The following is a 12,432-nucleotide window of genomic DNA, read 5'->3' as shown; positions in this document are numbered from 1 at the left end:
ACTCTGCCTCAGAAAAAAAAAAAAAATACGTATATATATTTTTTCTATTTTTTTTCTATTTATGACAGAGTCTCACTCATCGCCTAGCTTGGAGTGCAGTGGTGCAATCTCGGCTCACTGCAACATTATTTTTTTTCTGAGACAGAGTGTTGTCCCGTCACCCAGGCTGGAGTGCAATGGCATGATCTTGGCTCACTGCAACCTCTGCCTCCCTGGTTCAAATAATTCTCCTGCCTCAGCTCAGCCTGCCAAGTAGCTGGGATTACAGGAGCATGCCACCACGCCTGGCTAATTTTTTGTATCTTTAGTAGAGACGGGGTTTTACCATGCTGGCCAGGCTGGTCTCGAACTCCTGACATCCGGTGATCCCCAAAGTGCTGAGATCGCGGGTGTGAGCCACCATGCCTGGCCTGGCATTTATATTTTTAAAAGTTACATAGGTGATTCTGGTGTGCAACTAGCATTAAACTGCTGACCCAAAGTTATTCTAAGAATGGGCTTTCTTTCATAGTTCTTTTTTTTTTTTTTTTTTTTTGAGACGGAGTTTCGCTCTTGTTACCCAGGCTGGAGTGCAATGGCGCGATCTCGGCTCACCGCAACCTCCGCCTCCTGGGTTCAGGCAATTCTCCTGCCTCAGCCTCCTGAGTAGCTGGGACTACAGGCACGCGCCACCGTGCCCAGCTAATTTTTTGTAGTTTTAGTAGAGACGGGGTTTCACCATGTTGACCAGGATGGTCTTGATCTCTTGACCTTGTGATCCACCCGCCTCGGCCTCCCAAAGTGCTGGGATTACAGGCTTGAGCCACCGCGCCCAGCCTCTTTCATAGTTCTAAGTTCACTTTCATAAATGAAAAATTGTAAAATTCTGAAGTTTTCTAAAACCTCTACAATAAAATTGTGAAATTCCTAGTGATGACCACTCCAGACTTCTCTCACTGAAATGAGGATTTTCTCATTCTTGATTCATCTTTGAATCTTCTCCTATGCCATAGAATGTTACTTACTGATTAGTGTTTCAAATATTTGAATTGGAGGCTTTCACCAGAACTGAATTTCAAGTAATTTCTTTCATTGCTATGCTAACTTGTTAGGCATAAATCAGTAATAGTGGTCATACTTATTCTTCCACAATAATTTCCCTGAGACTGACTTTAAAGATGAACCATATTTTTTTACAGTAACTATTTGTCGGCCATATCTAAACCTGGAGAAATCCAGATTTTTGAAATTGTAATCTGCCAGTATTTTCAAACAACTTGAAGACTATGTGACAAGCTACATTTCTTCTTCTTCGTCTTCTTTTTTTTTTTTTTTCTTGAAATAGAGTAATACTCTCACCCAGACTGGAGTACAGTGGCACAATCTTGGTTCACTGCAACCTCTACCTCCCATGTTGAAGAGGTTCAGGCAATTCTGGTGCCTCAACCTCCCAGGTAGCTAGGATCCATTACAGGTGTGTGCCACTGCACTTAGCTTTTTTTTTTTTTTTTTTTTTTTTTTGCATTTTTAGTAGAGACAGGGTTTCCCCATGTTGGCCAGGCTGGTTTCAAACTCCTGACTCCTGACCTCAAGTAATCTGCTCACCTTGGCAGCCACCACATCTGGCCCAGGGTACATTTCTTATAAGAATAATAAGGTCTTGGGCAGGTATGGTGGTTCACACCTGTAATCCCAGCACTTTGGGAGGTCGAGGAGGGTGGATCATGAGGTCAGGAGATTGAGACCATCCTGGCTAACACGGTGAAACCTGTTTCTACCAAAGATACAAAAAAATTAGCTGGGAATGGTGGCATATGCCTGTAGTCCCAGCTACTTGGGAGGCTGAGGCAGGAGAACTGCTTGAACCTGAAAGGCAGAGGTTGCAGTGAGCCAAGATTGTGCCATTGCACTCCAACTTGGGCAACAGAGTGAGACTCCATCTAAAAAAAAAATAGTAGGATCTCTTCACACTTTTTAATGTATCTTATATATAATGGATATATATATATTTTTGACAGCCTATTACTAGTTCTCCACCCAAATGGATGGCTGAGATAGAACGTGATGACATCGACATGTTGAAAGGTAAGTGATGCTGGTGGATCACTTTAACTGGTTATTTATGTTTTTCCATAAACTGCTTCTCCATTTTTTTTTTTTCTATTTCCTTACAAGTATTTTTGGCTTCAGACTTCTCATTTAACCCTCCTTATTTGTAGTTTTTCATGTCTGCAATGCCTTTCTCTACCGTTTCCATGTGTAGAAATCCTGCCAATTCAAGACTTAGTCATAGTGAGTTCTTCTGGGGCTGCTAAATTCTTCTAATGTGAACTTAAATTTGTATAACATAGTTAACAAATAGCTCTAACAAGTTTTTTCATTTAATTATCATATGGGTCCTGTGAGTTGGGTATGATGTTACTCAAAGTTCATAAGTTAACTACAATAGAATGAGTTAAAATTTGGCTGGGGGTAGTGGCTCATGCCTATAATCCCAGCACTTTGGGAGGCCTAGCGGGGCAGATCTCCCAAGGTCAGGAGTTTGAGGCCAGCCTGACCAACCTAACGAAACCCCGTCTTTACTAAAAATACAAAAAACCAGGCACGGTGGCAGGCTCCTGTAATCCCAGCTACTCTGGAGGCTGAGGCAGGAGAATTCACTTGAACCCAGGAGGTGAAGGTTGCAGTGAGCCGAGGTCATTCCACTGCACTCCAGTCTGGGTGACAGAGCAAGACTCTGTCTGAAAAAAATAAAAATAAAATATTAAAATTTAAACTCTGATTTTGTTTTTTTTTTTTTTTGAGATGGAGTCTCTCTCCTGTCACCCAGGCTGGAGTGCAGTGGCCTGATCTCAGCTCACTGCATCCACTGCCTCCCAGGTTCAAGAGATTCTCTTGCTTCAGCCTCCTGAGTAGCTGGGACTAATAGGTGCCCACCACCATGCCCAGCTAATTTTCATATTTTTAGTAGAAACAGGGTTTCACCATGTTGGCCAGGCTGGTCTTGAACTCCTCATCTCCAGTGATCCACCTGCCTCGGTCTCCCAAAGTGCTGGGATTACAGGCATGAGCCACCACGCCCAGCCTAAACTCTGATCTTTTAAGTGTAGTCTCTTTCCATTATAGCACAAGTGCCTTATTTAAAATTTACTGCTATATATTGTTGTCAGTACGATTACATGACAACCTCTTCGTGGGTTAAGACCTATTTTTAATTTTTTTTATCCCATCAATTTCTTCGATAAAGAATACTGTAAGTAGTGAATATTGTTGCTTGATAAATGATTTGAAACTCAACCACAAAGTGGAAATTAAAATTAAAAAACATTAATTTTCCATGATTTTGCCCTACTTTATTTATTTTATCATCCTTCTGGTGATAAGATTCATGATGATTGTGAAGTAATAGACTGAAATTAAGGTAAAAACCTGGGATTCTTGAGGTATTTAAACAGCCGAACATATCAAGAAAGTCTACTTATGCTACGTATAGATAATGACTGTGGCATGATAAATGGGATTAAAAAAACACCTTTATTTGATTTTAGAAGTAATTCATTGTTCTTCATGAAATGCTTAAATGCAGATTCCCTCCTCCAGCCATGGAAAAATTAAGTCTCAAGGGCATCTCAGGTTCATTCTTCTAATGTTTCAAACTGACATTTATGTAATATCTCATCAGCATGTATTTCTTAAGGCAACTTTAAATATTTAGTGAGGGATCATAGCATTATGTTCTATGCAAACTGACCTGTGTCTTAAAAGGAATTGGGTACTATTCAGGAAAGAAAATTTTTAAGTATTATCTTTTTTTTTTTTTTTTTTTTTTTTGTAGGCGACTGGAGTTTTTTATTACTCAGCCTCCCCGAGAATTCGGGAAGCAGGATTTCTTGGGAGGCTGAGGCAGGAGAATTTTGAGACGGAGTTTCGCTGTTGTTGCCCAGACTGGAGTGCAATGGCACGATCTCGGCTCACCGCAACCTCTGCCTCCTGGGTTCTGGCAATTCTCCTGCCTCAGCCTCCCAAGTAGCTGGGACTACAGGCACGCACCATCATGCCCAGCTAATTTTTGCATTTTTAGTAGAGACGGGGTTTCACCTTGTTGACCAGGATGGTCTCGATCTCTTGACCTCGTGATCCACCTGCCTCGGCCTCCCAAAGTGCTGGGATTATAGACGTGAGCCACCGCACCCGGCCTTGGGAAGCAGGATTATTAAGGATAATTTGGTGGGTTGTGGGGACAGTGAGTTGGGAGTGCTGATTGGTTGGCCCAGAGATGAAATCATAGGGAGTCAAAGCTGTCCTCTCGCACTGAATCAGTTCCTGGGTGGGAGCCACATGATCAGATGAACCAGTTTATTGATCTGGGTGATACCAGCTGATCCATCAAATTCCAGGCCTGCAAGATATCTTAAGCGCAGAAACACCCAATAGCGAAACTGCCATTGCAGAATTGTAACTGAGATGGTGAAAGAGATCTGACCTAACCAATTCTATCTTGCTCCTAACCTCCAACAATATGCTGTCTTTTTACTTAGTAAACTAAAAGATTTTTTTTTTTTGAGACAGAGTTTCACTCTTGTTGCCCAGGCTGGAATGCAGTGGCATGATCTTGGCTCACTGCAACCTCTGCCTCCTGGGTTCAAGTGATTCTCCTGCCTCAGCCTCCCAAGTAGCTGGGATTACAGGCATGGACCACCACACCCGGCTAATTTTGTATTTTTAGTAGAGATGGGGTTTCTCTAAGTTGGTCAGACTAGTCTTGAACTCCTGACCTCAGGTGATCCACCCACCTTGGCCTCCCAGAGTGCTGGGATTACAGGCCTGAGCCACCGCCCAGCCGTAAACTGAAAGATTTTAATAGGAATTTGGTTTGAAGGGAAGGTTTAGATTTTTATTTAGTCTTTGTTTTCTAAACTTAGGGAAATAGGGAATAGTAAGTGTTTTGTTCCTACTTTATTGTAAGTTGAAATAATGTGGACTTAAAATTGACAGTGGAGATAATGTCCCTTTTGCCAGATAAGATCTGTCTTCAAGGCTTTTTTAATGCTATATCAAAAGACAGGGTTTTACATTTTAAGGGTGTATTACAAATGAATGTTACAAGTAATGTTTCCTGAGGATGAAACACTTAATTTGTTATTTTATTTTTTCTTTCTTTTATTTGAGAAGGGGTGAAACACTTAATTTGTTATTTTATTTTTATATTAAATAGTTTTTATTTTTACATTAAATAATGTTTTATTTTTTATATTAAATTTTATTTTTATGTTAAATAATGTTTTATTTTTACATTAAATAATGTTTCCTGAGGATGAAACACTTTTTTTGTTTGTTATTTTGTTTTTTCTTTGTTTATTTTATTTGCTCTGTCATCCAGACTGTAGTGGAGTGGTGCCATATGGCTCACTGCAGCCTTGATCTCCTGGGCTCAAGTGATCCTCCCACCCAGCCTCCTGTGTAACTGGAACTATAGGCATACACCACCACATTCAGCCTTTTTTTTTTTTTTTTCTTGTTTTTTTTGAGAGGAAGTCTTGCTCTGTCACCCATTCTGGAATGAATGCAACAGCACAATCTTGGCTCACTGCAATCTCCACTTCCTGGGTCTAAGTGATTCCCCTGCCTCAGCCTCCGAGCAGCTGGGGTTTCAGGTGCCCGCCACTACACTCATCTAATTTTTGTATTTTAATAGAGATGGGGTTTCGCCTGTCTCTACTAAAATACAAAATAGTCTGGTCTTGAACTCCTGACCTTGTGATCTGCCTGCCTCGGCCTCCCAAAGTGCTGGGATTACAGGCCCGAGCCACAGCACCTGCCTTTTTTTTTTTTCTGAGACGGAGTCTCACTTTGTCTCCCAGGCTGGAGTGCAGTGGTGCAATCTCAGCTCACTGCAATCTCTGTCTCTGGGGTTCAAGTTATTCTCCTGCTTCAGCTTTCCAAGTACCTGGGACTACAGGTACCTGCCACCACGCCCAGCTAATTTTTGTATTTTTAGTAGAGACAGGGTTTCACTAGGTTGCCCAAGCTGATCTCGAACCCCTAACCTCAGGAGTCCACCTGCCTTGGCCTCCCAAAGTGCTGGGATTACAGGCGTGAGCCACCATGCCTGGCTGAATTTTTGAATTATTTTTGTACAGGTGAGGTATATTGCCCAGGCTGGTCTTGAGTTCCTGGGCTCAAGTGATTCTCTTGCCTTAGCCTCCCAAGTAGCTAGGACTGCAGGCATGTGGTACTGTGCTCAGCTAATTTTGTTTTTTTTTTTTTGAGACGGAGTTTCGCTCTTGTTACCCAGGCTGGAGTGCAATGGCGCAATCTCGGCTCACCGCAACCTCCGCCTCCTGGGTTCAGGCAATTCTCCTGCCTTAGCCTCCCGAGTAGCTGGGATTACAGGCACGCGCTACCATGCCCAGCTAATTTTTTGTAGTTTTTTAGTAGAGACGGGGTTTCACTGTGTTAACCAGGATGGTCTCGATCTCTTGACCTCATGATCCACCCGCCTCGGCCTCCCAAAGTGCTGGGATTACAGGCGTGAGCCACCGCGCCCGGCCAGCTAATTTTGTTTTTATGCTAATTCTTTTCTTATTAAGTGAGTAAGCCTCTCTGAGGAATTTTGCAGTAGTGGAAAAATTCCCTGTTTTGTGTGTGTGTGTGTGTGTGTGTGTGTGTGTGTGTGTGTGTGCGTGTGCGTGCACGCGCATGTGAGAAGATTGGGGGAGGACTTACGGATCCACTTTCTATTTATTCAATGGGAATTAAGCTTGAAAACTTCTATTACAGGAATTCCCAACCCAAATGAGTTGCTACTAGAGAAGAGTAGAAAGAAATGATGTTGAAATAAATGATTCTATTTCAGAACTGGGGAGTCTCACCACGGCTAATTTGATGGAGAAGGTGCGAGGCCTACAGAACCTAGCCTATCAGCTGGGGCTGGATGAGTGTGAGTACCCCGATCACATTTGTTCAGGGTTACGTGCTGTGTATTCCACAGTGAGTTCCAGCTATAATTCAGAAAATATATTAGGGAAAAGAGAAGCATTCTGAAGATAAGAAGTCAATGTAATTCATTGACTTTTTATGGTGGAGTGTGGTGGAATAATTACTGGATTTACTAGGTAACAAATGATTTTTCTTTATACAGTAAAAGTACATTGAAATCCTTTCAGGTTATTATCTCTTTTTAAAATAGACAGAGTCTTACTATGTTGCCTAGTCTGGTCTCTGACCCCTGGGCTAAAGTGATCCTCCTGTCTTAGCCTCTCAAGTAGCTGGGACTACAAAAGTGTACCAACATGTCTGTTTAATTTTAAATTTTTTCTGTAGAGACAGAGTCTCACCATATTGCCCAGGCTGGTCTTGAACTCCTGGGTTTAAGTGATCCTCCCATTTCAGCCTTCCTAAGTGCTGGAATTATAGGCGTGAACCACTGTGCCCAACCAACATTTTACTTTACAAATTTAAGTCTGGCTGCAGTGGCTCATGCCTGTAAATCCCAGCACTTTGGGAGGCCCTGGCGGGTGGATCACTTGAGGTCAGGAGCTCAAGACCAGCCTGGCCAACATAGTGAAACTCTGTATGTACTAAAAATACAAAAATTAGCTGGGTGTGGTGTCACACACCTGTAATCCCAGCTACTCAGGAAGTTGAGGCTGGAGAATCGCTTAAACCTGGGAGGTGGAGGTTGCAGTGAGTCAAGATTGCACTACTGCACTCCAGCCTGGGCAATAGAGTGAGACTTATCTCAAAAAAAAAAAATTAATGTAAAATTTCTAATTTTCAACTAACAGTTGTCACTCCCTTAGGCCTCTTTTTTTTTTTTTTTTTTTTTTTTTGAGATAGAGTCTTGTTCTGTCACCCAGGCTGGAGTGCAGTGGCGCGACCTTGACTCACCTACAACCTCTGCCTCCTGAGTTTAAGCGATTCTCCTGCCTTGGCTTCCTGAGTAGCTGGGACTTGGCATGTGTCACCACGCCCAGCTAATTTTTGGTATTTTTCATAGTGATGGGGTTTTACAGTGTTAGCCAGGATGGTCTCAATCTCCTGACCTCGTGATCCACCCAGCTTGGCCTCCCAAAGTGCTGGGATTACAGGCATGAGCCACTGTGTCTGCGCCTGGCCGTTTTCTTAGACCTCTTTATCCTTTATTTCTGTTACTGTCTCAGCAGTTGGCTTTCTTTTACCAAGAAAACATTTTTGAATTGATTATGGAATCAAGAAATAGAGAACAGCAAACTGCTTCGAGATATGGTTGTTAGCTGGTCTGCTAAGTTCACTCATTAGTACCTAACTCTTCTCTATATACCAGTAATTTATTTCTTATGATTAAAGTTTATACCTTGGCAGAATTACTAGTTACCATGTATGTCATGGACCTTCTTGATTTATAATGAAAAGGCAAATCTGTGATTAGTAAATTAATGAATGTGAGACTTTCATAGTTGATTTTGTTCCTTGGTTTTGTTTCTAGCTTTGGGTAATAAATGCTGTAAGATCAAGTCTTTATCTCTTTGCGTCAGTGTTTTTCAATGAAGTAAATCTTACGCTTGTTGTATCAAGAAGATGCTATATTCCCAAATAGATTTGTCAGCAGTATTATCTATAGTTGTACCTGAAATTATGGTCCTTCTAATTAAAGTTTCTTTTTTTCTGCTTTCCTACTGAGAAAGGTAATGAAGTATTTTTTCCTGCTTTTTAATATTTATACCAAAGTAGAGTGAACGGAATAATGACCCATGGCCCAGCATCAATAATCAACATATAGGCAATCTTGTTTTACTCCTATAGCTACTTTAAAGCAAATTCCAGGCATCATATTACCCCATCATCGAGTAACTTTGTATGCATTTTCAGAAGACAGAGACTCTTTCTTTTTTTGTTTTTTGGAGTCTCTCTCTGTGACCCAGGCTAGAGTTCAGTGGCATGATCTCAGCACACGGCAACCTCCATCTCCTGGGTTCAAGCGATTTTCCTCCTTCAGCCTCTCAAGTAGCTGGGACTGTTGGTGTGCACCACCATATCTGGCTGATGTTTGTATTTTTAGTAGAGATGGGGTTTCACCATGGTGGCCAAGCTGGTCTCAAAACTCCTTACCTCAAATAATATGTCCACTTTGGCCTCTCAGAGTGCTGGGATTACAAGCATGAGCCCTGTACCTGGCCTGGTTTTTTTGGTTTTTTTTTTTTCCCTTCAGGAACACTGGCACAAAATGTAAGTTTTTTTTTTGTTGTTGTTAAGAGACGGGGGTTTTTCTATGTTGCCTAGGCTGGACTTGAGTTCCTGGGCTCAAGCGATCATCGCACCTCAGCTTCCTGAGTAGCTGGGACTACAGGCACATAGCACTGTACACAGCTACTGTTATTTTTTAAAAAATATAACCTTAGTTTCATTATTGTGCATAAAAATTTACCCAGCTACTGTTATTTTTTAAAAAATATAACCATAGTTTCATTATTGCGCATAAAAATTTTTAACAAACTTGTTTAATATCATAAAATAGCCAATTAGGGTTTAGATTTCTCTAGTTGACTCATAAATGTCTTTATACAGTTCATTTGTTTGAGTTTGGGTCTAAATAAGGTTCATATACTTACTGTATTTGGTATGTCTCTGAAATCTTTAGTCTGTCATAGCGCCACCTGCACTTTATTTCCCGACTATTTGTTAAACCTACTCATTTGTTCTGTAGATTTTTCAAAATTCTGGGTTGTGTTGATTACAGCTTTGTGGTGGGGCTTAACATGTTTACCTGTCCTTTTTATTTCCTGATAGTTAGATCTAGAAACTTACACAGATATAGGCTTTTTTTTTTTTTTTTTTTTTTTTTTTTTTTTTTTTTTTTTTTTTTTTGGTCTTTCTTTTTGTGATGTTAAGATTAATAGTTGTTGGTTTCTGCATCTAACTATCAGGAAATAAAAAGGGATGGGCGAACATGTTAAGCTCTACCACAGGGATGTAATAAACAAAACCCAGAATTTGAAAAATCTACAGAGCAAATGACTAGTTTTAACAAATGAGAGAGGGAAATAAAATGCAGGTGGAACTATGACAATCAGATTTATTCATTGTAATATTCTTTATCAGTCTTATACCTAGAGTAGCAGGCTTTGATCATAGTCTAGATTTACTATTTCGTTATAGGTTGCAAGGTAGCAATATTCTGTCATTTTTCTTATTGGCTAGAATTTTTCTAAGAAGGACTTTATCTTATCAACTATTTGGTTACCTTGAAAACTGCTCCTGCTGGCATGACGGGCTAAATGATTCTTTTTCTTTCTTTATTATTTTTCAGAATAATGAGTTTGTTCCCTAAGCATCAGTAAAGTTTATTTTAATGGCTTTCAACAGAAGCAAAAACTTGGTGTGGCGTTTGTTATTTTTTAAAAATCTACACAGTTAAAGCCATTATTATTGCTGTTTGTATTTCTAAAAACTTAAGGCTTTGGGGGTGGGGATTTGAAGTCATTTAATTCAGCCACCTTCAGCACTAAACCAGAACCGTACAAGAGAAATGCTTGTTTCTGCCAAATGAGCCCCATGAGCATAGCTGAGATTTTTCAAAATTATCTTCTAGCTCAAAATTTGGTGTTATTTCAGTTTCTGTAGCAGTGCTTTGCAACTCATTGCCATTTTCCTTGACCATTGTGAATTTAGCTGACATGAAATAGTTTTAAAATTTAGAATTAGAAACAATAACATTGATGTGTATTGAACTTCTTAGATACAGTCTCTCTTTGTTTTATTGTGTGTAGTGTATTTGCATAAAAACAAGATTTTTTTTGTCTTTACAGATTATTCATCTACTCTAGCGGTTGGCTTTTACTTGACACCCTAATCTGGTGTTTCAATGTCTAAATCCTCTTTCCTGCATTAATTGATTGAGAGGATGACATGGATGAAAAATAAGCAGTAGGAATTGATGAATCCCCAAGGACCAGTGATCCTGTTTTTATGCAAATATCTGCACTGATAAAGATGATGGAAAGAAAAAAAAAATGCAAAAAATATTTGTCCTCAAAACATGATTGTTTGTCACTTCCCAAGAACATTGTTAAATGCTAATGTAGAAATTACAAGAACCTTCAAGGGCTGATAGTAACTGGGTTTTGTCTTTTGGAAGATGAACACTACCCTTTGAATTGGTATATGATTATGCCTCAGATAACTCTTTTTGTGTGGAAAGTTTGGAATGCAGTAACTCTTCTTACAGGCATCTATAGCCTCTCAGATGATTGAGGTCCCTTGGCTTGATTGGGGCAGTTAATTTATATGAAATTACCTTGAAATATATAGAAATATATTTTAAAAAGTAAAATTTTGCCTTAGCATATAAAGAATTCCATTTCTATGATTTCCATCTGAGCTCAGAGTCCTCCCACTTTTATAGGGAACTATGTTGCAGTCACCTTCTAGCTGGTCCCTCTGCCTCTCAACTACTCTATTCCAGTCTGTCTTGTTACTGCTGCCACATTATTTTTCTGTTTGTTTTTTTGAGACGATTTCTCACTCTCATCCAGGCTGGAGTGCCATGACATTATCATGGCACACTGCAGCTCAAACTCCTGGACTCAAGGGATCCTCCCACCTCAGCCTCCCAAGTAGCTGGGACTACAGGTGCAATGCCACCGTATCCAGCTATTTTATATATATATATATGTATATATAATTTGTAGAGACGAGATCTGTATTTCCCAGATTGGTCTTGAACTCCTGGGCTCAAGCAGTCTTCCCTCCTTGGCCTCCAAAAGTGCTAGAATTACAGGCATGAACCACCATGCCTGCTCTGGCCTGATTTTTTTTTTTATTTTTTAATTGAGGCAGTGCCTTACTTTGTCTCCCAGGCTGGAGTACAGTGGTGCAACCTCCGCTCACTACAACCTCTGCTCACTACAACCTCCACCTCCTGGGTTCAAGCAATTCTCCTGCCTCAGCTTCTCCAGTAGCTGGGACTGCAGGCATGTGCCACCATGCGCGGCTAATTTTTTGTATTTTTAGTAGAGAGGAGGTTTCACCGTGTTAGCCAGGATGGTCTTGATCTCCTGACCTCGGCCCCTTTTTGAAATATTTTTAGTAGAGGCAGGGTTTCGCTTTGTTGGCCAGGGTGGTCTCAAACTCCTGTCCTCAAGTGATTCACCTGCCTGGCCTCCCAAAGTGCTGGGATTACAGGTGTGAGTCGCTGTGCCCGGCCAGGGCCTTATTTTTTTAAGTACATTTGCTTCTCTTTGTCTTTTGCTCATAAATCATTGGTACTACTTCATTACCTATAGGATAAAATTTAGGCTCCGTAGTATGACATTCAAAATCCTTTGCACTCCGGCCCTTGCCAGATTACTCTAGCCTTCTTACTCATCCCTTTCCAAAACACATGCACTATCTCTATCTAAAGCTTCTGGAAATTGTTCGTTTTCTGGGTAGTTGGTGTTTTAGTGATGAGAAGTAATATTTGAAGGTCTTATA

The 12,432-nt window shown here is 40.6% G+C and overlaps 1 protein-coding gene across 5 annotated transcripts in view; it reads left to right on the top strand.

Moving 5' to 3' along the window:
• The window catches only part of LIN52 (lin-52 DREAM MuvB core complex component), a 126,226-nt gene that overhangs the window by 13,734 nt on the left and 100,060 nt on the right, over window positions 1-12,432 (top strand). For 4 of the 5 annotated variants that reach the window (XM_032287889.1, XM_032287890.1, XM_032287893.1 and 1 more), the window contains exons 4-5: window positions 1,998-2,064; window positions 6,836-6,919. In XM_032287889.1, the coding sequence (XP_032143780.1) occupies window positions 1,998-2,064; window positions 6,836-6,919 (151 nt within the window). The remainder of the gene's footprint in view (window positions 1-1,997; window positions 2,065-6,835; window positions 6,920-12,432) is intronic. The other variant, XM_032287894.1, reaches the window with a different exon arrangement.

This window comes from Sapajus apella, unplaced genomic scaffold (genome assembly GCF_009761245.1).
Source record: "Sapajus apella isolate SASKATOON/1434 unplaced genomic scaffold, GSC_monkey_1.0 scaffold20, whole genome shotgun sequence".
Classification (NCBI taxonomy): domain Eukaryota; kingdom Metazoa; phylum Chordata; class Mammalia; order Primates; family Cebidae; genus Sapajus; species Sapajus apella.
Note: the sequence above shows the minus strand (reverse complement) of the source record. Positions and strands in the feature narration are given on the sequence as shown.